Below are 25,538 nucleotides of genomic sequence, written 5' to 3' on the forward strand. Positions count from 1 at the left end.
TCCCTTCTATTTGCAATAGAACAGCGTGGCTTGTCAAAAGAATTTTCTGCTGGCAAAATCCTTGTGGTTGCGACTTTCCCTCAGAACTCTCAGTAGAATTGTCAATCATTGTATAATCAAGTTTTCATAATAAGAAATAACCCGTGTCTTGGTGAGAGGAAAATAAAGCTCATTCAAAAGGCTTTTCATTTATCTCTAATCATAATCACATCCCATTTCATTTAGACACCATAAGGATGTTGTGAAAATGAAGTATAATTTAATGGATCTTGGTAAATATCATTTTTCCACTCTGGCAAAGTCAAAAGGTCTTTTCTGATAGAATAGCATCAGCTACTCAACTTTCCAAAGACGTAGGACTTTACATGGGAAAAAAGGGCTGAAGATACTGGGATTTAGGTCATTTTTCAAACTGGGAGAACAAAAATGTGCTGCTAGTTGCTACCCCAAAATTGGATCTCTCGTTATTGTAAAATTGTTTCAAGTTTGTTCAGTGGAATCCTAGGAAATGACATTTACTCAATTTTTTTATTCTAGAATTTTAAAACTCCTTTATCTTTTATTTCTATCATTTCCACATTTCCCCCAAATCTCACATACATCAGTCATTGAAAAGAAAAAATATGTGAATACACACACAAACACACACACACACACACACACATATACATCTAAGACCCTCAATTATTGCTTTCCATCCCCAATAGAACTGAAAAAGAAAACCCCATGAAATAGCAAGTATCCAACTTTCAAAGTATCAATCTCTGTTTGCATCAAAGCCAGAGTTAGTGTCTTTTCATTCTACTAAGGAGCAAAAATGGTCAACTCTTCCCTGATTTACATTTCCTGAATTACTTAGGGTAAATTGAAATACCATCAACTTTAAGTTCTATTTCTCAACTTATTAAAAAATGTGTGTTGCTTAAAAAGTTATTTTCAATAAGCTCTTGGGAGAAAAACCTCAAGATTTTCCTATCCAAGTTGCTCGGAAGAAACCATCATCATGCTGTCACAAGTATGGAAAGCATTTCCTTTCAGAAGTAGTTAAAATACAATTATTTCATTTACTTGTAGGGCGAGGCTTTATCAAAGCAGGTTGCCCCCCACCCCAGTCTCTTCAGAGCAGGTGCCTGTAATTAAATGTGGTCCTCTCACCTGATTCATTTCCCGTGCTCTGGAGGGCTCTCCTTGAGAGCACTAACTCACTCTGCACTCATAAGGAAGACATTATTGCCAAGTTCCGCGAAGCCCTCTGAGAAATTCATCAGCGCTACAAACTACTGACCTTACCCTAAACCCATCTGCTTGCAGGCCAGCTGACTTAATGTCTCCTGCCAGCCATCCGCACACACGTGGTGTTCCACGGCAGATCTGTGAGCCATCAGGAACGAAGAGGAGCTCACATTTTTAGAGAGGGTCACTGAGGAGGACAAAAAAAAAAAAAAAAGAAAGAAAGAAAGAAAGAAAAGGGAAAACCCTAATTAGAAACCAAATGCTAACTCTACATGCTTTCCCTTCACTCGCATACATTTGTTTTTACTTATTTTAATTAAGAACCATGTGGTGAGTGCTTGCCCTCTGCAAAGCACTGCTCTCGGTGTGGTGGAAGACTGAAAAAAAACGAATTAGAAATGTTCTCTGCCCTCAAGGAACCACAAAGTTAGAAGACAACTAGAGGCGGGGCCCCCTCCCACGAGTTTATCCAATGATTTGCATAAATCTGAGTTAGTTGTACCTTCATTCATATCATCTCCTTTCAAGAAAGCACGTGAGAAGGCAAGGGTATGGAAGCGATGTTAAGTTAGGATTAATTTGGGGTGTGCACTAATTTCCATTTTATAAAAGAGCATCCTCTCTACTTAACACGCCACAGATTACTTGTGAAACACCGTGCAATTAATCACAACACAAATGATGATCGTGCTTGGGCAGAGGAGGCCAAGGACTGAGTGAAGAGCCCAGGGAATGGAAGGAGCCATGAGTGTGGGGCTATCGAAGTCATCAAACTCAAGGTTACAAATTGCAGCCCTGGAGGTACTGGCGGGAAATGCCTTTAAGTCCTGTCCGTGTAAGGAACTCGCTAGTCGTCTCATTTGGATCTGGAGCAAGACTACAGGGAAGATGGAAGATGCACTTGAAAATCCTATTTCAGGAGGTGTCGATGATACAGAATGATGGAATATTGGTAATTGTTGAAGCGGGGTGATAATAAAGAGTTTAAAAATTGTATTCTAGTAGTTACAGGGCCATAACAATTTGAACCTAATGTTTTTACATATCACATAGACATTTCAAAGAGCGAGATAACTTAGGGGGAAATGTTCTGTGAGTAGGAAACAATGTATAGGAATCACTACTGTCAGCTCTTGTCATCGTTAAACAGAACAGGTGAAACTGGTCAGTAAACTCTGTGAAGTCACTGAGGACTTATTACGCTTCAGTGGCTGACGGGTGTTAGAGTGCGCGGCCCACAGGGGAAACACACAGCTCACCACAGTCCCACTCGTCAGAGCTGTCCGAGCAGTCGGCTTCCCCGTCACACCAGCGCTCACGGGACACACACTCATGGTTGGTGCACTCGAGCTCGTCATCGTGGCAAAAGGCTGGCACCGGGAACAAGAAGCGAGAAGACGGAAACATTTCAGAAACAGAGTGATTCTCACTAGCACGCACATTACCATCTGTCCGCAGGAGCGTGGAAGGAAGGGGAGCCGTGGTCACTGGGGCCTCCAAACAGCTATCAAGACAGAGTAACGGAATTGGTAGGAACTCATATCACAGAGGCCAATCTATACAAACAGCAAGCATTTAAATAATGCCATCATCTCCCCCAAGTCACTGGATTGTCTAGTTCTAACACTAGGATTGAAAAAGTGGTACCCAGAGCAGCAGAAATTCCAAAGATTGAGAGAACAGGATTACAGTCTGAAATGGCATGAGCTGAGGACTGGGGCTGAGTAGAATGACGTAGCCACAGGATGGAAACAAGCTCTGTCCACATATTGGATCATGTTTATTCTTTAAAAATCTCTACTATCAGAGCCCCTGGGTGGCTCACGGTTAAGCACCCAACTCTTGATTTCAGCTCAGGTCATAATCTAGGGGTCATGAGATCAAGTCCTGAGTCTGGCTCTGCGCTCAGAGGGGAGTCTGCTTGAGATTCTCTTCCTCACCCTCTGCCCCTCCCCCGCTTGTTCTCTCTCTCTCTCAATTAAATAAATCTTTAAAAAAATCATAGTGACACTCTTTAATTGCCTACCTAATATCCATTTCCCTTCTTTCTCCTTTTTTAAGGTAACCTGATTTTGTTCAGGTCCCCACAGCCCCAGAAGACCCTGATTCGTGTCAGTGGGACATGGCATTTTCTAACTAGAACTATTTTCGCCTGGGTAATGTTATTAGTCCAACAGTAAACATGTGACCCAAGACCAGAGTTTTGGCCTACCATTTCATGGGTTGTGCTTTCCAAGATAGTTCGTACCCAAACCCTGCTGGCCAGATCATGCATCCTAGTCTCACACAGGGGCAGCCTAAAGGAAACAGCATCTTTTTCTAATTGGTTCTCCCTAAGGGGTGCTTCTTTAGGTAGTATCTTTTCTAATCCACACAAAGACCCCTGAATGCTAGCTGGAACCTTGCTCAAAGTTGGCCAATCTGAGTGATATTAAGTGATATTCCAGACATAAGGGTGAGGTCATCACTCCTCCTGGATATGTTCAAGGAAGCGTGGCACCCCAGGTGCTCTTGGCCGCCATCTTTTGACCCTCGTAGATGGTCAAGCTGAACTAAAAGAATCACAGAAGAGGTGCTGAACCCCCACATTTGGCCTCAAGAATCCATCCTGTACTTGACTTCTAAATATGATAATACAAGACATATCTGATGCATGTGATAATAAAATATAATAAATGTCTTCACTGTTTAAGTCAGTCTGAGTTGGGCTTTCTGTTACTAGTAGATAAAACATCTTGAGAGATAATTTTCTTTTTTTTAGTTTAAAAAGTGGTGGCCATTCATTTAGAAAATGTAGAAAAGACAGAAAAGCACAAAAATTTAATAATCCCACCACCCAGAGATAATCATTGTAAACTGTTTCTTGGGACCGTCTGATCTTTTTCTATATGTGGGTCTATGCACTTTAAAAACTTGGGACAATAGCGCACATAATACTTTGCATTTTGTTTCATTCAACTAATGACGTGTAATGAACCCAGGAGGAATTATTCTTTTAATTTGATTTTTAATGTTTGCATATTATTTCATTTTATGGTTGTATTTTATGTTCCCTCTTTTTGGATATTTGGGGTGTTTTAATTTTTCTATGTGATAAATAATGCTAGAATAATATCACCGCGCATATAATTTACATACGTTTGATTATGTCCTTGCATGTATTTTTGTAAGTGGAGTTTCGATCAAAAGATCTGAACATAGTAAAAGCTTTTAATGCGTATTTCCAAACTTCAAGTTTATATTCCAAATGAGCGGTATTTAACATAAATAAAGTTGTGGTGACTAATGCAGGTAAGCACTTACAACAGTTCTTCTCATCCATGCCGTCAGGACAGTCTGGGAACCCATCACAGATGACTGTATGCTTCAAACATTGTTTATTGGATGGACATTCCCAAAGATCTCTCTCTTTACAGCCTGGAGACAGAAGAAAAGGTTATTTGCAATAGACATAGATATCAAAATAATGATGAATTTGATCAAACAAATGTAGAAAAATTATAGTACAAAGGCATGATTTCTTTCTTCCTAAAAAGTCTTGACTTCCTTATACCATGAAAAATGTAATTTTGAGAGTAGAAATACTCAATAATCTCCATACTACAATATAAATAGGACAGCTCTCCTAAGAGAAGATCAAAAGTGACATATAGGAAATGGGAAAAAATGAAAAAGCAACTATACATTAACGCTCATTTTTAGCTGTTCCTTTTGCTTTCTGAGTCAATTTGCCATAAGATTCATCTATAAAATGATGTTATGCTTTTAAGTAAATATGCCAAAACCTAGTGATTTAAATGCATATTACCTTAAAATGTAATTTCAGTCAACAAATGGAAAGGCCATCTGTGCGTTTAGTAAGAGGTGGCTCCTAGGCCAAATACCTACAAAACTAATATAAGAACCAGGTACAAAAGCTGTCACCTGAGTAACAGAGTCTAAGAGATCTAAGGAGATCAACTTCATCAATTAATTTGAGAAATGAATGTAATTTGCACAAGATCAGGACTATAAGCTTGAACTGTAATTTGCCTATGAAATAGCAGGAACTTGCAATGAACTTAATAAATGCCATTTCAATCAAATGCAGTGCATTTCACACAACTGCTAAAACATGTCAAGAGTCTAACGCGTTCTCGTCACTCCAGTGGGATTGATGGTCCTTACCAGGCTGCAAGGTGCATCGAGGAAGAGTCCCCATGACATTCATCTTTGGGTTCCCTTCCCCTCCCCCATGCTGCAACACCAGCTAGCACTCGGCTGGCCTTCGACACACGTGTATTTTAAATGGAACTTCATTGCATGTAAGGAACAAAAAGTCTCTCCCCTTCCTGGGAAAAGATCATCTAGTTTAAGGTGAGTGAAATGCAAAGCAGTGATCAAATCAGGACTTTCTTAAAAAATGCTATTTCCCATTTGACCTACTACAAATAATTCAGAGAAATTTTGTAGATGATTGACTCGTATTTCTTGGAATCCATTATAAGAAAAAAATCCTCTTTTCTCAAAATTCTCATTGAAAATAGTTATCAAAACAAGTCACTAGAAGAGAAATTTTTATTATGAGCTAAAATTAGATTGAAAGTGTTTCACCATTCAAAAATAGAGGAAATAAACAGTGAGAGTATTTCACTAGCTCTACATCTGGAATGCTCTTAGGCCCAGCAATGTCTATTCCAGGAACTCATGGGGATTTTATTTGGAGTCTCAGCTAGCAGCAGATACAGACATCATCTGGTGTTCTGTCAATAACAGGCTTGTCACAAACCACAGCACTCGCTAGTAAAGAATGAGAGAAAACAGCATGAGCCTTTCTGATTATTCACGTGGTACCCTTCCTAAAAGTCTGAAGAACTTGGACCTTTGGAATGAGCTGATGAAAGACCACAAAAGTAGATTTTCTGGGACATAAGTAAGACCTGCATCCTTAATAATAATAATAATAATAATAATAATAATATAATATTCATTATTCACTATATATCCACATTATAAATATTAGTTTTAATTCTTATAATACCACAATGTCAATATTATGATCATTATTTTATGAGTGAGGAAACTGAGATTTAGAGAAAATAAACTCTTCCAAATCACAGCCTTAAAGAGAAAGATCCAGTGGAGATGCAGGTGCAAGCCCTTAGCTGCAGTCCCCTGTAAACTGAGAACGAACAATGCGCATGAGGGCTAGAAAGCAAGGCAAGGACAGCGTTAGAGTCAGACACCTGAAGTTGAATCCTAGCTCCAATTTCACTAGCTGTGCGGCCTTGGATAGTTACGTAACTTCTCTGAACCTCAGTTTCCATGTCTCCAAAATAGTAATAATCATGCTTGCTACAGACGGTTGTTCTAAAGATTAAACGAGTACCCAAAAGCATAACTTCCCCTTCTGTATCTTCTCTCTTCTTTTTTTAAATAATATTTATTTTGTTATATTAGTCACCATACAGTACATCCCCAGTTCTTGATGCAATATCTTCTCTTTTCTAATAAAAATTTGTGTGGCCTAATGCCCCTTTTGTGGAATTACAGTGAGCATAAATGAAGTAAGATGAAGAGGTCAAGACATTGGTCACAGGGAAGACAGCGTTATTATTTCATGAAGAATAAACAAACTGTCCCTTTAAAGTGACATCTTTGGTGTAATTATGTTTTAAATGTATGGTTTAAAGCAAGGAGAGTAGGACTCCACTAAAAGTTAAAGACAGGTATGGATGGGGCAGGATGTTTCATGCAGCTGCAGGTTATGAAACCAAATAATTGTTTATGTCAGAATCACAACCACCCCAGCGCAGAGATAATGACAATACCCACGGTGTGTTGCTAACGTGACCAACTCGCCCCAGTTTGCCCAGGACCTGCCCATTCTGAGCACTAACTGTCCCTCATTCCAAGAACCCCCCACAGTCCCAGGGAAACCCGATGTTTCTTCACACTAAGTGCGCTAAGCTTTGTGCTGGGTTCTCCACTTACTCAATCCCTCGTTTTCACAAAAACTCTGGGATGCAGCAGCCTTCCCCGACCAGAGGCCGGTCCCACCTGAGCTGGGGCACCTGTTTTTCCTCTGTCTTAAGAGTTGTCATCACAGGTAAAGGCAGCAAACCACCCCAAAGCAGCTGCTTCTTGTACTGGAAGAATCTCTCAAGCAAATATAGGGTGAGGAGGTACGCTCATTAGGTCTGCTAATTGGAGCTTCATGAAATAAAAAAAATGTTTCCAGGGAGGAACGGGTCAGAAGAGCAAGGGGCAAGATGAATCTGGGTCCTGGACTGGCTGGGGCTGGAAGAGTCTGGATCTGGCCGTCTTGGGTCCACGGCAGGAGCTGCAGCAGCGAGACTCATGCCTAGCAGGTGTGAAGGCCCCTCCGGAGCACGCAGCCCTGGGAGATGGAGCCCCAATCTCAAGGGCCAGCAGCAGCCCAAGCAGAGGACCTGCCTCCTCCCCATCTCAGGCCAAACCATCAGGGGCAGCAACACCAGCGCAGACCATAGGGCTCCCAAGTCCTCGGCAGCCTCTCCCCCTCCTCCCCCGTTTAGGGGTGACACCCCATATCATCCCCTTCAACATGCGCTGGCCTAGGACCCTACGAGGAGGTGGGATGGGGTAGCAGAAAGGGCTTTCAACTACAGGCTGGGGGCCCCCCTTTGGTGACTAATCCTGGAGACAGGGCGGTCTATCCCCAGAGAAGCACAGCCTCCAGGAAGAGACACCACCCTGCGGCCTGTGTTTACTCCGCAAACCAGGGAATTCGCCCGGCTCATGCTTTGGATGTGACATGCCAGCCTGCTGTCCTCCGCCATACACAAGACCTTGGGCTCCCACACGCAAGACCAAGCAAGACAGGACCCCTCCCCTCCAGGGAGATCCCTGGGTGACTTCGAGGGCAGTCGCCTCCTGGATATCCTAGCACTGTGGCAGATGGGGGCTTAGGTATTGCCTCCTGAGGAATGAATCAAGCCTGTCATAAGCATTCCAAGTTTGGGAGGATCAAGTGAGTGTTCCCTACATTTTACAGGTGAGAAAACGGAGGCCCAGAGAAATTAAGTGACTGGCCGAAAGTCACACAGCCTCTGTGCACTGAGTTGAGAATTAAATCCAAGGCTAGGTCTACACAGAGCCCTGCCCGCCATTTCAGTCTGCCTGGCCAGGATGCCAAGTAAGAAAGCAAAGCAATGAACCAAGTAGCAAAATACCTCAAGGGAAGGAGAATGTCTTTTCGTTAACATGGAAAATTAAACCCTACCGAGGGATTAGAGATCAATCCTGAAGAGTCATCCTGAAGGCACATCTGCGGGTCTCTGACATGATGCGGACACAATGCCTCTCACTGTTTCTGCTACTCAGAGCAGAGTCGGGGTCTTCCACAAGCAAAGAGAAATCAGGCATGGAGACTACTGTTTGCTAAAAATGCCAGGTGAGGCGTCCTCTGTGAGAAGTTATACAAATACCATTAAAGAGTCCAAATGGATAGAAAAAAAGGTCTCTTGGAAAACTTTTAAAATCAAGCTGTACAGCCCACAAATATTAGAGGCTTTGAACACAGCCTAAAGGTGCTTTGATCCCAAGAAAAGGTCATATTTAAAGATTTTATTTTATTGGAGCCCTAGAGGAGATCAAAGATAGATGATGAAAAGATTTTTAATCCTTTGAAGATAAACAGAAAGGCACTTAATGACGCTTGGGAATTTGTACTGTTGTCTATCTTTCTCCATACGGTGTATACCCTTTTATATAGAATAGTGACCAATTAGTAATTGTGATGCTGTGTTTGTGTAATAAAGGGTTTTATTTCCCTAGTAAATATAATGAAACTGTCTTCGCTATATTCTCCTTTCACTGCCCCCATTGAGAAGACGTGCTGCTCACACCACGGCCCAGGTACCCCCTTGCTTCTGCTGGCAGCCCACCCAAATCGGGGACACAGGCTGAGCAAAATCGAACCTCAGTCTCACCCACTCGAATCTCTGCATGAGGGCAAAGCCCAGAAATGTAACCCTTTGTTATTTCCCTCAGCTGTCCTTTCTTTGATGCCATTCCTGTTCACGTCTTTGACCGGATCTTCACCTTTTCCTTTACTGCTTAGCTATCAGTGCTTGGAAAATGGTGTGTTGAAAATCAACTTGTCATCAGGTTGCTAGTTTTACAGACAGCTCCGTCCACAGAGCATCTATGCTCAATGAACGGCAAACCATCAACCTTTTCTAAGACAACGAAGTTTCTTCTGTGCTGACACGGTGGTGACCCTGTAAATCGCTCCCACTTTTCAGGCTTCCCTCCCATGAAGCAATTCTGGAATGATGTGTTCAGATTTGCATAATTCTTCCAAATACTTGCTGAAAACATTTCTGATACCGACAGTGTTTTCAACTGTTGTTTACATTAGCAATTACACAATCAAAACAACCTCAACAACAAAAATGTACCACAAAAGCCAGAGACCCCTCAGAGCAACATTGCCCATTGCTAAAGGCTAATGCATATACAGGTATCCCCCACTTCTCGAAAGTTCGCATCATGCCGCTTCACTTTTACGGAAGGCCTACGTTAGTAACTGTTTCCGCTAACCGAATGAAATCCAAAGAGGATTTTCCCTTTTATGAAAAATAGCGAAAAAGGAAAATAACTTCAGCGTTTGTTTGGCAGTGAGGCTTTACACAGGCAGCGTGCACCCTGAGCAGTGAGTAGCGCCCCCCGGCTCCTTCCCTGAGAACTACACTCAGCTTCTCAGCAGCAAGCCACCATAGGTTTGACCTTGTGAGCATCTCTGCTTTATCAAGATTCATTTTGTACATCCATGAGCAAGATGTGTGGTAGGTATTAGAAAAGCCTAAGGGAGGATATTTTTAGGACCTGGGAACAGTCAAAAATTTTTCCACGTAAATTAATGGTATTTGCTTCTTCACTTGACACAATTTTGGCTTATGAAGTTTTCAAAGGAATGCTGTCCTTCTGGATTGCAGGGAAACTCTGTATTTTAAAAGCATATTTATAAACGGTGTGCTTTGGCTACCATGTTTTCCTTCTGCAGATTTGCCAAAGAAACACAAAAAAATTTCCAATACCCCAATTATTTTATAGATAAATGAAACAAGTATTGTTTTTGAGAGGAAAACCCCATACTGTTTTTAGAAGTTCTGAAAGATCTTCAGTGTGTGAGACTGAATAGTTAATTGCCACATTACTGAGTAAGGCCCAAGCCTTTAAATGCATTAAACTCCACAATGGACAGAATAAATCAGAAACACGTGAAGCTTGGGCTGACACCGAGCTTCAGTGGAGCTGGCATTTGCACCGCCAGATGGTACCACGCATGCCCGTGGAAACAGAGGAACAACTGAGAAAACGACAAGCGGGAAGTGGATGATTTCCCAATAGTCCTTCAGTAAGCCCCCTTCAGCGTGACTTCTTCATTTGTTTTTAAGTGTCTCGTTCTCCCAGAGCACCGGACATCCCCATTCAAATGTGTGCATACATCCCAAAGGAAAATATATGTAAAATTTCTATCATCAGTCACTTTGAAAAACTTAATGAGAGTTTCTCATAAGTGAATACTGTTGGAGCAATTAATGTAACTCCAAATGAATTCATTTCTCTCCACTTTTTTTTTATAATGATTTTTTATTATATTATGTTAGTCACCATACAGTACATCCCTGGTTTCCGATGTAAGGCTCGATGATTCATTAGTTGTGTATAACACCCAGTGCACCATGCAATACGTGCCCTCCTTACTACCCATCACCAGTCTATCCCATTCCCCACCCCCTCCCCTCTGAAGTCCTCAGTTTGTTTCTCAGAGTCCATAGTCTCTCATGCTTCATTCCCCCTTCTGATTACCCCCCCCTTTCTTTATCCCTTTCTTCCCCTACTGATCATTCTAGTTCTTATGTTCCATAGATGAGAGAAATCATATGATACTTGTCTTTCTCTGCTTGACTTATTTCACTTAGCATTATCTCCTCCAGTGCCGTCCATGTTGTAGCAAATGTTGAGAACTCGTTCTTTCTGATAGCTGAGTAATATTCCATTGTATATATGGACCACAACTTCTTAATCCAGTCATCTGTTGAAGGGCATCTCGGCTCCTTCCACGATTTAGCTATTGTGGACAATGCTGCTATGAACATTGGTGTGCATATGGCCCTTCTCTTCACTACGTCTGTATCTTTGGGGTAAACACCTAGTAGTGCAATGGCTGGATCATAGGGTAGCTCAATTTTTAACTTTTTAAGGGACCTCCACACTGCAAAATCATTAGCCATCAAGGAAATTCAAATCAAAACCACACTGAGATACCACCTTACGCCAGTTAGAATGGCAAAAATAGACAAGGCAAGAAACAACAATTGTTGGAGAGGATGTGGAGAAAGGGGATCCCTCCTACATTGTTGGTGGGAATGCAAGTTGGTACAGCCACTCTGGAAAACAGTGTAGAGGTCCCTTAAAAAGTTAAAAATTGAGCTACCATTTCTCTCCACTTTTAACTTTCCATGCCTAGACCTCAGTCTCAATAGTGCCGCCAATATACTGAGTGTTGATGGGATTAGACCACTGACTCTATCATTCTGGTGCACCTTTAATGGTGTGAATAAAGTCTTGATAAAAACTCATGGCTCAACTAGAAACCTGACATTGTAGGGTCATTTAACCCTATAGTGCTTTGAATTTCTTTTGCAGAATATATTCAAAGACTCGGACCATTTAAAACTAAGTTTTTACGTTTCTCAAATATTTAGTCCCCTACCACATATTCAGGCCTAGCCACCCTAGCAGAGTACCATGTAATCTCTTTAAAGTATCAAAGATAATCCATTTTAAATTGCATCTCAGAATACCATAACCCACTGCAGTCATCGTTTAGCAAACATATCCAATAGATTCCCAATAAATCATTTATATGGGATATTCCATGAGTTTGGATTTATTTCTCTACATAAAGACCACAAACAAGCAAACAACAGTAGCTTCTCAAAACACTGGATGCTCTTCTGTAACAAAATTACCCCCTGGCCATTGTACCATCATTCTGACAGGTCTAATTTTCTAGAGGATGCACTTGTCCATATTTATAGCAACTGATAGAACTTCAGTTTATTGCTTGTGACATTTTGTCTAGACCAGAAGGGCAATGTCTACTATGTAAAATTCATTTTGGGAAGCAAGGCAATATTTCATACTTCAAAGGCCAAAAGAATAAAATGATTTCAAAGGATGTATTGCCCTTTGTGCTTTTAAAGACAAAGGGTGTCAATTCGTTTGTAAGCGGAACAAGGTAAATGATCATAACCAAACTATTTTTTGGATAGCCTTTCAATCATTTTGCTTTCCTCCAGAATATTGCTTAGTAAAGAGCATTGCCTATTTTCTGACACATTCTGAGGTTACAACTACAGAGATTTGCAGGAAAATAAAATAGCAATTAGCTCCACTCAAATTACCATTGGCGTTTCTGGCCTTTCCATTGGTGATTTTGGAACTCAATGCAGAAACGTCAGAAAGAGTTTTATCCTTTGCTGACAGAGACAAAATCAGAGAGGCCATGAAAATGAATTCCAGTAAAATTTGAACGCTGGAGCCTGAACTCTGTCTTTGTGTATCTAGACGCCTATTTAACAACATGGAAATCATATGCAAAGACACTATTATTCTGACGTTTAGACAAGTGACAACTGCTTTATATCTCCGATAATAAAAGTAATCCCTTGCATTTGTGAAGTGCTTCTCCTTTTACTAAGGATTTGCGCATATATCATCAAGGTTATAAATAGAAGTATAATTTAGGGAAAACCAATAGAGTTAACAGGAAAAACACCTATTGATTCCTACCTTGTCATCTGGTAATATTAAAAGTAAATGCATTAGCATTCAATCCTCATCACTACTTATAAGTGAAGAGTTGACATTTTTAAATATAGTCCTTTACCCTAACCGGGCATTCTTGTATATTCAAGAAAAGTGTCATCTCACACATACCACAGTTTTCTTCATCACTGTCATCATCACAGTCGGCCTGGCCATCACATCTTCTGGAAGCCAGAACACACCGTCCAGAGCCACACTTGAAGTGACTAGGTGAGCATTCTGTTCAAAACAATGAGCCATGTTATTTTCAACAGACAGAAAACCTGGAACCATGAGCTCATTTGTCTATTTACGTGTGGCTCCATGGACAACCATGTCCATTCAATGGATTGCCAGAGCCTGAAATAGCCCATGGAGCCCATGCTTCTAACTACCCAGCTGCCCTTAATGTGTCCAAAGTGTTTCCTGTTCTAATCCTTCCACCAGTGGTGGGCAGGTCCCTGATTCCATTTCTCTACCTGATGATCTTATGTTGCCAAGGCCTCTAAATGCTTTTAAGCTTGAAGTAACCAGGGCTTGATGCTCACCATTACCCTGAGGACCCCTAGTATAAAGCAGCATGCACATATTATGGGGGCTCCATGAGTTGAGTATGGTTAAGATAAACACCTGGAATATTAAACACATCCCTGCAATTTATTTTTAAAATGAAGACAAGGTCTAACAGATGAGCACCAAGTTTTTCAATGTAACCAAGTTCGCAGATTCACTCACCCACGCAGCCTGATTGACAAAGAGAACAGAATAAGAACACTAACAGCAGAGAACCTTGAGAAGGTAGCTGATAGGGCCATCCGTGTTAGATAGCCCATGGTAATTAATTTAAAAATTCACCTTCCACAGCTTCATCAGGCATGAGGCAGGTTTGGTTGTCTGAATTTTCCTCTGGAAATTGACTGCAGTCTGTGTCTTCAGGCCACTGTAGGCCCACGATCCCAAGGACAGACTCACAGTGTTCTTTGGAGTGCTGGCACAGCGCTCTAAGAGAGCAGGAAAGGTAAAACATGAGAAGCAGAAATAGCTAGACCTGAGACGGTATGTTAGGAATATATGTAGGGTTTTAATCCTGTGTGAGCGTGGGTCTCTGTGTGTCCGGTGTTGGTATATACCAATACGTAGAGACGCACAGGTATGTAATTGATATTTGGGAAGACAAAATGAGTACTACCTCTCTCTACAAAGGATGTGCATGCCAGCAACATATTTTCACTAAGAGAAACTTCACGACAGAAATAGCAATAGAAGTTTGTTGATATATTTCACATATAACATGATGGAAATTTAAGGTGGAAAACATGTTGATTTGATACATTTATCTATTATAATGTGATTGCCATGTAGAGAGAAAATCTCTATCACATCTCATAATTATCATTTCTCTTTTGTGGTTGGAATAATTAAGATCTAGACTTTTAGCAAGTTCAATGATTATAATACAATATTGTCTATATTCACCATGTGGTGCCTAAGATCTTCAAGACCTTCCTATCTCCTAATAGCAAGTTTATGCCCTTGAGCAACATCCAGGAAACAGACTCTCCTCTGCTCTTTATCTTTCTCACTCTTTGTCCTTCAAGAAGACACATTCTCCAATGTTTTTATTCCAAGCCAGGAAATTCTCAACGTGTGTGAATCGCCTGACACCCAGAGTCGCGGCCTCTATACAACAGTCTCCACCTGAGAGGTGTCTCCCTCTGGGGCCCGCCACGGGAGCTGTTTCCTGTGCCAACCTGGCTTCCCTAAGGCGTGGCCATCATCACTGCAGCTTAGACCGGTAGTGTTGAAAAGCTTGGTACTTGTCCCAGTCCCATCCCTACTGAGCCCAAGTTGGTTAAAATAAAGCGTGTTTGCTTCTTTTTTAAACAAAAGATAGACTAAGCATTGTGCTAGGTACTTTCTTTCATGTGTGTCATCTCATTTGCACAAAGCGTGTTTTTAAAGAAGTATCAGCATGTCTCACATTTCTTTACTTCCTGTTTTTACTTTTACTTCTATACCTTCCTTACATTCCTAAGAAATGAGTTACATAGTTAAAAAAAAAAACTAAACATAACCAAAATAAGTTTCTAGACGAATTTTTTATTTCCTTTCAAATATGTTATTTATTTTCAAAAGTTTTAAACTTTTGGGCACCTGGGTGGCTCAGTTGGTTAAGCAACTGCCTTCGGCTCAGGTCATGATCCCAGGGTCCTGGGATCGAGCCCCACATCAGGCTCCCTGTTCAGTAGGGAGTCTGCTTCTCCCTCTCCCACTCCCCTGCTTGTGCTCGCTCTCTCTCTCTCTGTCAAATAAATAAATAAAATCTTTTTAAAAAAGTTTTAAACTTTAAACTATTAATTTCAACAAAGTTCACCATCTGTCTCTCTCCTCATAAAATGGGGCAGCCCTTCCAGAAAGGTCAGCTGCAGTCTGGCTAAAAACTGGTAGGGACAGGTGAACAATAGAATGGGGAAGTTTCAGAGAAAGCTCTAGCTGCATTAAGTCTTGTGCTTAGCCTCAGAGCTCAGGTGAAGACAAAGCCATGGCGTTCCCGTGTTAGTTCTGCAAAAACAGGATGTTCAATAGTGTTCAATAACTCTGTTAGACTAATAGCTTTGTTGCAGATTTATTAAAAATGTCTACAATTTGGGGCGCCTGGGTGGCACAGCAGTTAAGCGTCTGCCTTTGGCTCAGGGCGTGATCCCGGCGTTCTGGGATCGAGCCCCACATCAGGCTCCTCTGCTGGGAGCCTGCTTCTTCCTCTCCCACTCCCCCTGCTTGTGTTCCCTCTCTCGCTGGCTGTCTCTGTCTCTGTCAAATAAATAAATAAAATCTTTAAAAAAAAAAAAAAAGTCTACAATTTAATTACCGCAATTTTAAATTAGCCACAGGATACCTAATTTATACAGAGCACTGTATAGTGCCTGACTCTACCACATCCTATTTTTTCTATAAAATGGAAATCATACAATAATACGTGAAAAGAATACAGTGAGGTAATAAGGTAAAAATAAGACAATGTGCCGCACTGCAAAGGCAGGGGGCACCGCTCTTATCCTGACCTATGTGGGGTTCAGCCACAGGCAGCAACCCCGATGGTAGGGGCCTCCCTCAAAAGGATATTTTGAGGACAACAGAGCAGCACACCCTAAAATACTTAACACATTGTAAGGGCTCGATAATGTCAGATTTTTCAGACTCGTAACTTAAAAACTAAACGTTAAGAGCCATAAGCGGGCCTGGCAAAAGCAACATTGCTTCATGAACACATGAGTGTAGGATTCTTGTCAGAATATTAAAAAAAAATTTTACAAGCAAATATCAGAATGTAAAATTCATTTTGAGAGCCGCTGAAAATGAAGGATGTACATATAAACCGAAGAAACAGAACTAAAGTAGCCAAAGGAAGTTCACTAAAATGTTGATTGAATAACATCTCAGGGTCAGTCTTGTCTTGGGCATTTTAATGTGAAACATAAGCTCTGAAATTATTAATCATATGCGGATGTAAATTTGTTCCAGAGAATACTCCATTAGGGAAATTTTTTTAAACATGTGAAAAGAAAATCAATGCAAGCATTTGGTAAGGATTATCACAAATTATTATTCACTAACCTTGACCTTGCTCAGCCAAACTGGAATAAAATTTAGAAATAACTTTTCAAAATAAAATGAGGAGACGTTTTCTTAGCGATACTTTAAAAGGCATTTTACAGAAGTTTTCAGAATTATGTTTGCACAAGGCAACATTAACTTTTAATCTGTTTGTATAATTTATTCAGTGCCCCAACTCATTTTGAAATTTTATTGTTTCCTGTCCTCTGTAGCTGCTCCTTCCCTGTCATCATTTGGTAGTTGGTATTTCATTGATTGTTTTCCCATCTGTCCTCTCTATCGGTATTCCTGCTTTTTCTTAAAGCTCCAAGTGACTTCTGATCCCAGCATATGGGTCCCCTAGTTACTGCTCACATTTAGACAAGCACATCTGTATATTCACCCCTTGATGGAAAATAGCACAAAGAGTGCAGCTGCCCACCTCTCCACAGCTGTCTTGTCTCGTACACTCTTTGCCTACACCGCGACACGTGGTAGAGAAGAGAGACCAAACTGCCACTAAGCGGTAGTGTCCTACCATCACAGCTCTTGTGCGCTCAGAGCTCACAGCCAGAAGCCTTGACATTTGTGCACATTCACTGGACCTCCCAACAACCCAACCCAACCACGATTACTGTCTTGATTTTATTTTTATCTATTTATTTTTTTAAAAAAGATTTTATTTATTTATTCGACAGAGACAGCACAAGCAGGGGGAGCAGCAGAGGGAGAGGGAGAAGCAGAATCCCTGCTGAGCCCGACAACATGGAGCTCGATCCCAGGACCCTGGGACTCCAGGATTATGACCTGAGCCAAAGGCAAATGCTGAATCGACTGGGCCACCCAGGTGCCCCGTCTTGATTTTACAGACAGAGTAGACTGAGACTGAGAGAGACGGAGGAATCTGGCCCAGGCCACAGAGCAGCTACAGAAGAGCCAGGACTTGGACCAGATGGTGGACTCCAGAGTAGTGCTCTTAACCTGAAGTAGGATATCACTCATCCTAAATCCAAGCTACAGGCTTGAAATGCTACCCCTCATTTCATCCAAGCAGGCAGGAAAACGTCAGCGATGTCTCTCCCTTGTCCGACCTTCAGGCCACTGCTTATGCAATGTCTCTAAGTTTTGAGCGCTCTCAAGAGGCAGCATTTTAAAACATCAATGTTGCCAGAGGAAAAAAGCAGATACACCCCTTCTTCTGCTAACTCACATCTTAGAACACTTCTTGATCCACCAAAGTGAAACATGTATGATTGTATTTGATTAAAGTGTGTGAACTACTGGGGCACCTGGGTGGCTCAGTCGGTTAAACATCTGCCTTCAGCTCAGGTCATGATCCCAAGGTCCTGGGATCGAGCCCCGAGTTGGGCTCCCTGCTCAGTAGGGAGCCTGTTTCTCCCTCTCCCTCTGCCTGCAACTACCCCTGCTTGTGTTCTCTCCCTCTGTCAAATAAATAAATAAAATTTTAAAAAAATAAAATATGTGAACTATTTATCAAAGGCAGTTCATACATCCCTTGTGTGGTACTTGGGTAACGAATTCTTACTCAAATATTCATTTAAGAATTCATTTACCTTTCAAACACATAATTTGTTAAATACAGAGCTCCTTAGCAATATGGACCTTGTCTAAACTCAAACTAAGTCTCTGATCCCTTGATTCTCCCTGAGGGGAAAATGAGGATGCCTGGGGGTGACCTCATTGTATTACCTGCAGGGTGGGATCCGCTGGCTTGTGTTCACGTCACATTTTGGTACCAAAATGGTGCAAGCAAAGAACATGAGGTATTTGTAACAGTTGGTTTGAACAAGTGCAGGGAAAAGAGAGGACTCCCAGCTGATGGATGCTTCCTTTTGTGTCCTGTGGCCAAGGTAATTGGGATAATTCGTATGGTTGTAGGGTAAATTCATGCAGAGTTCCAACGTAATTGGTTCACACTGACCTAACAAGAAAACACACATATAGGTGTGTATGTATGATTGTATATATATATAGCAAATTTCATATGTAAAACAATTTCTTTAAAACTTACAAAATTGAAATCTATTTTACCTTCTTTTTAAAAAAATAACTAAAGACTAGAATGCAAACAGTACATAACTTCCATCAGAAAAGAAAATAATTTGGTTAAGGAACTGCCAAGCCCAGAATCATTTCTGCACAGGCAGCTGCTGGCACAGTGCCCAGTACGCATGTCAGAGAAAGTCTTTCTTCGCTTTTTCCCTCGGCTCAACCTGTCTGAAAGCACCTCTCTTTAATGTTTCCTTTTACTCATTATGTCTTCTGATTTATTCATTACTTCTTAATGAATATATTCCCTCATCTTCACAGCCGTTTAAAAAAATGAATGAATTTGGTCAAATAGACAATTAGATTATTTCTTTCTATACGTTTGATTGTTGATCAGTGGATTCAAATATAAGACGGCAAGATTTCAGGGCAAGAGGAGGCTGAGCTCTCATGAGGCACCCAGAGCTAATGAGACGAAATACTAACCAGTTAGCTTGGCAGCCAAGGCTGTCTCATCCTCCAACCACAGCCTAACTTGCCAGCCTCAGCACCAAAGACTATCTCATCACTGGTGTTTCCTTGGTGACAATAAATATTTTAAGAATGGCATGGCTTTGTGGGCCCTGTTAGCTCTTATCTCCTCTTCTTGACACACTTGTAATCACCCCTCGAATGCAGTCATGGTTCTAGCTGCCAGGAGCAAACAGCACCTGCTGCCTGGAATGATCCTTCCCCATCTTCTCCATCAGGCGAATGCCTGCTTGGCCTATAGGACTCAGCACAGACAAACACCCCCTCTGGGGAGCCTTCCTGGCCAACCACTCTCCCCCTCCCGTTCCCAGCAGGAGTCTCTGCTGAGCACCCTACCATGTTAGGCATATTCCAACCACACACTCACTGCCCTCTAGCGTATTCTTTACTTACTTGCATCCCCCACAGAATTCAGTGATTTTTTTAAAGATTTTATTTATTTATCTGAGAGAAAGAGAGAGAGAGAGAGAAGGGGGAGGGGCAAAAGAAAAGGGGGGGGGGGAGAATCTTAAGCAGACTCTGCTGAGTACAGAGCCAGACGCGGGGCTCAATCTCATGACCCTGAGATCATGACCTGAGCCGAAACCAAGAGTCAGATGCTTAACTGCCTGAACCACCCAGGCGCCCCTAATTCAGAAATTTTTGAGAAATGAGACTTTGTTTCTTGATCTCAAAGTCTGTACTTAGCACAGCGCCAGAATGGAAGAAAGAAAGGATGGGGGGGGGGAGCAAGTGTCGGGAACTCTCCTAGGCACTTAAAATGTAGAAATAATGAAAAATAGAGTCCCTGCCATCAAGGCACTCTACAATCTTGATAGGAAGAAAGACACATTTCCTGGTAGCTCTGGTGTAAGCATGAGGATAGGATAACAGTATTAAAAGGCGCCAAGAGCTCAGAGGGACAAGGTGAAGCAAGAATGGCACAAGAAACCTTCCCAGAATAACCAGGGTTTTGGGGAACTTGGCAGAAAGCCTCCCGTTCCCTCTCTGTTGCAGGAGTCGTGAGAGGTAAGCAAGCGTGTTGATGAGTCTGCCCAGGCCCACCAAGACTGCAGGCCTTATTAAGAGTCATTATTCAATTAAACTTCATTATTTGACCAAGAAGTGATATACGTGCAGATTTGTAATAAGGACTGGGGTGAGATATTAAAACAGCTCTGGAACCACTTCTCCATTTAAAGCCCCTGAGGACTTCGAGAAAATTCTGTTGATAAGGAGCCTGATGAAAAGCCTTCCGGGCAAAGTGTGATTACAGTCTCAGTGTACTGGAAAAGATAATGTTGTCAAGTTGGCACAATCCTGACAATGAGTACAGGGTGGAGAGAAGAGAAAGACACAGAGGAAGTGTGGGGGCTGGTTCCGTTTGTCATGTCCATTGATTTGTGAAAGAGGAGTAACATTTAAATCTTTTGGATTTCATACTATTAAAAAATGCCTATTCCTCATAACAATAAAAACAATGCAAGATGCGTAAAGAAAAAGTTCATCGTCTCCCTGCCCCCCCTTCTCTTACCTACCCTCAAAGCCAACAGACTGGGTTTGAATCCTTCCCTGCCTTTCACTGGCTCGTATCTACACATATAAGCGTCTACAAACATGGACAGGTTTGTGCTTGCCTGCTTCTGTCAGAGTACAATCTTACATTCCTAGCATTCCTCAATTTGCTCTTGTTGCTTAATTATTCATCGTGACCGACTTGTAAGTTAGTAGATGCCACTCTAACTATATTTTTCTTAATTTCTTTAATATAATTTTACCAAAAAGTGGAATTCTTCACACAGATTTTCGATGCAGTCTTTTTTTTTCTCTTGCATACGCCTTTCCTTTCTGTGCCTCTACCTTATCAAGTTTTAAACGTTTATTGGTATATTTTACTTAGATGATAAGTAGACCTATGACATAGATATATTTTTCTTTGATATGTGGGAACTATATCGCTTTTGATTTGGGATGAGATATAAGCTTTCAATGTTTCAGAGCCAAGGAAGATGAAAGGATTAAGTGACCATCATATATTATTCTGGGGATCTCTACTGAATGTGGTAAGGGTGATTGAATCTTGGGTTTTATTCCTTCATAAGGCATTCCTCACAGAGTGTTAAGCAAGATAAACTCTCAAAATATCTATCAACCTCAAATTCTATGATTTACAGCATCAATGAGCTTTTTTATCTCAAGAATTAGACTCACTCGCACGCAAGGCAGTCGATAGGCACTAGAGGGCAGTCGTGTTACAAACATGAGGCAGTTCACTGTTCTCCATGCATTTTGAAGCCGTGCTTAGCACACTGTCCTGAACATAAATGAGGTTTAATAAATATATGCTGAAAAACTTGATCCTAATGGAGTCCTAATGATAGCCCACCTTTCAAAGTCTGAAACCATGTTCCTTAAATTCAACCTAAAGATGGGATTGTTAACTAAATGTCGCATGCTTGCCATGAGGCAATACTCTGCAGCCACCGGAAATCATGTATTAAGTGATGGTCACTTACATGAGAAAATGTCACTTTCAACATCCATTGTCATACACAATATTCTAAGATTCATCTTTGCCTCAAATTCTTTATTTCTCTTTATCATTATTTTTAGTAGTTTCATGAGTTTTATGCGGTGACCACTCCTGTACATACCATCCAGATCAAGAAGTTGAACTTTGCCAGACATCCCAGGTGGCCGTCCGTTTACCCTGTCTTCTACCAACCTTCTCCTTTCTCCATAGAGTACCTACTGAGTTTCATAGTATCCTCCTTCCTCTGCTTTACAGTTTTATTACTTAAGTGTGCACTGCACCCTGAATACTATAGTTAAGCCCTACCCCTTCTTGAAAACTTGTTTTGTCTTCTAAGTCTCTTAATCTGGGTTTCCCCCTCCATTCTTTTATTTTTAATTAGAGTTTAGCTATTAAAGAACCCAGGGTTTTGACTGTAAAGTGTGCCAGAGTTTGAATTTTGCTGACTACCCATTCCTGGTGAAGTTACATACATTCCCCTGCCCTTCCTCCTTCCTGAACACTGGCAGCTGAATCCAGAGGGTTGATTAAGTTCCATCCCTTAGGGAAGACTACAGTGCTACAATGTTCTTCCATCAGAAGGCAAAGTGTATCTGATTTCTCTCTTTTTGTGATGTGAGTAGCTGTAGATCCTCAATGCCTTGACCCATTAACTCACCAATTCATGTTACCGAATGGGAACAACTGGTCACCAAATGGGACTATTCTAATTTAATCATTTATTTTTCACTCATTTGTTGGGAATGCTTTTAAGTTAGAGATCATTCCTCTCATCTACCATTTGCTTCCAAGGCCTGACGTCCTCAACCATTATGGTGTTTGGCTTCTTTACCACACCCCTATACTATTTGCTCCTTCCAACTAGAGATTGCAAGGAGAAGGCCAAATTGAGAGGTCGGTAGGAAATTATTCAAAGAACAAAGCTGTTCATTGCCTCCTCAATGTTGGAGAAAAAGCAATGCATGAGTAAACCTGTAGACCTAACAGTCAATGGAACGCTGTGAGGAACGAGAGAATCCCTGGGGTATGACAGGCATAGCTGGCTTCATACAGCCACGGCGGTCATGGGCACAGGGAGGTGGGGAGAAACACATGCCCAGGAACTGCTCCTTCCACAGGGTTCCCCAGCTGTCTGGATTGCACACTACAAGGTGGGAGTGATGGATTAGTCTCCCACACCAGAGTGAGGGGAAATAACATTCCCGTTCCCACCCCCTTAGGCAAGGATATGTCTGTATTTTGCCTTCCAGCAGGGCACAAAGATACTAAAGAGCCTGGGTTATGAGTGGATGTGGGGATACTGTGATACTTCAAGCCTTTCAGTACACAATGTCGTCAGAGACGTGGTTTTTAGGCTTTTTAAAAAAAGCAAAACAGAACAAAACTGTAGGCATTTCTGGGAATCTGAGATAAGCCATGGACTTCTCCACTGAAAACTTTGAAAACTATCAAGACTTTTTCACATTCAATTTCAGGGATGTCACAAACCCTTGCAGCCTAGTCATGAACAAACCACTACAGTAACAATTTTCAACCTTAGCTGCACATTTGGAGTCACCTGGAAACGTGAAAAATACTGATGCTTGGGTCCCACGCAAGTTTATCTTCAGATACCCGTAACATTTCATGGGATAGCAAGAACAAGTGTCTTCAAGGACTAGAATCCCAGCAACTCCAGTAAGAGCCTGACGCCATCAGACAGAATAGCCATGCTCTTCAAACTCATATTTTTATTAGCATGGAGCCAGAGAAAGACGATGTTGTGTAGTCTGCCTCAGCGTCTAAGTAGTTGTGGTCTCTCCAGTGGTAAAGATCTTCAAATAATTAATCACATTTTCAAGGGCATGAAGTTGTTCTGAGAGAAGATGTTACTCGTCCAACTTTACAGAGAACCAAGTACACATACACCATCATGAAGTTCTTTGAAAGACGAGAAAAAAAACACCTTTACTTTCCATTGGAAGGTATTTTTAATAACACAGAAGGAATGAGAGACCAATGACTAGCCCAGTGCCTGGCACTCAGAAGAGGGGTGATCAAATGTCTGTTGGACATATACGGAAAGAACCTGGCAGGAACATCTGTGGTGAATGAAGGAGCTGAAGGGACAGTGAGATGCTAGAGACACTGTTTGAGTGTATTGAAAGAACACAGAGAGAAAACGAATGTAGTATACATGAGTAGAAAGATGGCAGTGTGTTCTCCCACACTGAAAAGTTATCTCCAGGAAGGCAGAAATCATGTCTCCCTTCGCCATTAAAGTGCCCGGTGCCCATCCCAGAGCCTGGAACATTGTTACGCACGCCATAAATACCGCTTGACTACGAGCCAGAGTTCTCTAGTGCCCTTCTTTCCACTTCTCTTTTTGACAGGTGTAACACATTTTTAAATTTTAAATTTTGACATATTTCAAAAATGGAGAAAATAGGACAACATGCACTCAATATTCCTCACCCAAATCTGACACAGGCTAACAACACTGCCCTTTCAACTTTAATAATAAACATGTGTCTTTGAGATGACACTGTCACTGTTCAAAATTGCTCACGCCAAGTTCAAGGCGAAGTAAAGAAAGACTTCTGAAAAAGTTCCAGAGCAGATTGGGGGATAAAGCAAAGTGAAACAATGGACCCAGGACATACACACATACACACGCATATACACGTACACATAGTCATACATATACGTAGTCATGCACGCACATATAGGCACACATATTTAAATCAGTTTAGAGCGAGTAAAGTGGCAGTATGTCTTAATGGTCTTGTTAACGTCTCTCTCACCTGTTCTCTCATACAGAAGCGGAAAAGGGCTGGGCATCATGCTTTTAGCCACGCAGTTATTAGGTGCTCGTGAAAATAAACAAAAGTCCTCTCAGTCTGGGTTGTTCCTTGGCTGCCTCCCTCACACTCCTGCGGTTACAGGAGCGGCCCTCATAAGCCCCATAGTGACACAGAAAGGTCACTGAGTAAAACCGGGACCTGAACCCTGCAGCCTTTCAGCTGGGAGATACCTTCGTACTTTCTTGCCAACTGGAAGCTGACAGACTGGCTTCTGAATCTCAAGCCCCACGTTGAGGAGGAGGCCAAACATTAATCATAGAAAGGGAAAGAAGTGAGCCAAATATGAAAGCGGAGCCCACAAATAAGAACTCCTTACTAGAAATCAGAGTCTGCTGGGGCTTTCTGATTCGTTTTCCATTCCCCACGAGAGCCCGTAGAGCCCTCTGCTATTCCTGCCCATTCTCTCTCCCCCAGGAATTCCCCCTCCTGAAAGCGAATTTAGAGTAGCCAATAGTTTACACCATTTGTCACCCAGACAAATTTACATAACAGCTACAAGATCATTCTAGGTCACAAAGTTCCTGGAAAGGTGAGCATGAGTGTTACTAGGAGAACAGACCGCCGTACTTTCATGCGGCTGTTTAGATGAACTTCGTGTTTGCTTCTTGGGTAAAGTTTCCATTTTTGAAGCTCTGCTTTAAGAGGGAAGAAAGAGAGCATCTGCCTGCAGATGGAGCCAAGAAAGTAACAGATAGGAGCTGACGTGGAACTGAAAGTAATGGTAATGATATTAAGCGATTTGGATTTACGGGCCGTTCACAATGACACATTTGTTTCTGATTTAAGTCAACTAAGACCATTTTGTTTCTTTTCTGCTACCACATGCAACCTTTAAAAAAGAAAAGAGAAATATGTATACATATGTATACACACACACACACACACACACACACACACACACACACTTGGAGGGATTCCAGACTTCAACATGTTCATGTCGATTCAAAAGAAAAAGGCTACGAGCATCTCCTGAG

The 25,538-nt window shown here is 41.6% G+C and overlaps 1 protein-coding gene across 5 annotated transcripts in view; it reads right to left on the reverse strand.

The window, feature by feature from the left end:
* CORIN (corin, serine peptidase) overlaps positions 1-25,538 on the reverse strand; it is a 228,265-nt gene that overhangs the window by 39,050 nt on the left and 163,677 nt on the right. For all 5 annotated transcript variants that reach the window (XM_057309874.1, XM_057309875.1, XM_057309873.1 and 2 more), the window contains 6 exons: positions 18,379-18,610; positions 13,930-14,075; positions 13,207-13,314; positions 4,537-4,650; positions 2,493-2,603; positions 1,291-1,420 (listed from right to left, as the gene is read on the reverse strand). In XM_057309874.1, the coding sequence (XP_057165857.1) occupies positions 1,291-1,420; positions 2,493-2,603; positions 4,537-4,650; positions 13,207-13,314; positions 13,930-14,075; positions 18,379-18,610 (841 nt within the window). The remainder of the gene's footprint in view (positions 1-1,290; positions 1,421-2,492; positions 2,604-4,536; positions 4,651-13,206; positions 13,315-13,929; positions 14,076-18,378; positions 18,611-25,538) is intronic.

Source organism: Ursus arctos, unplaced genomic scaffold (assembly GCF_023065955.2).
Source record: "Ursus arctos isolate Adak ecotype North America unplaced genomic scaffold, UrsArc2.0 scaffold_9, whole genome shotgun sequence".
Lineage (NCBI taxonomy): Eukaryota > Metazoa > Chordata > Mammalia > Carnivora > Ursidae > Ursus > Ursus arctos.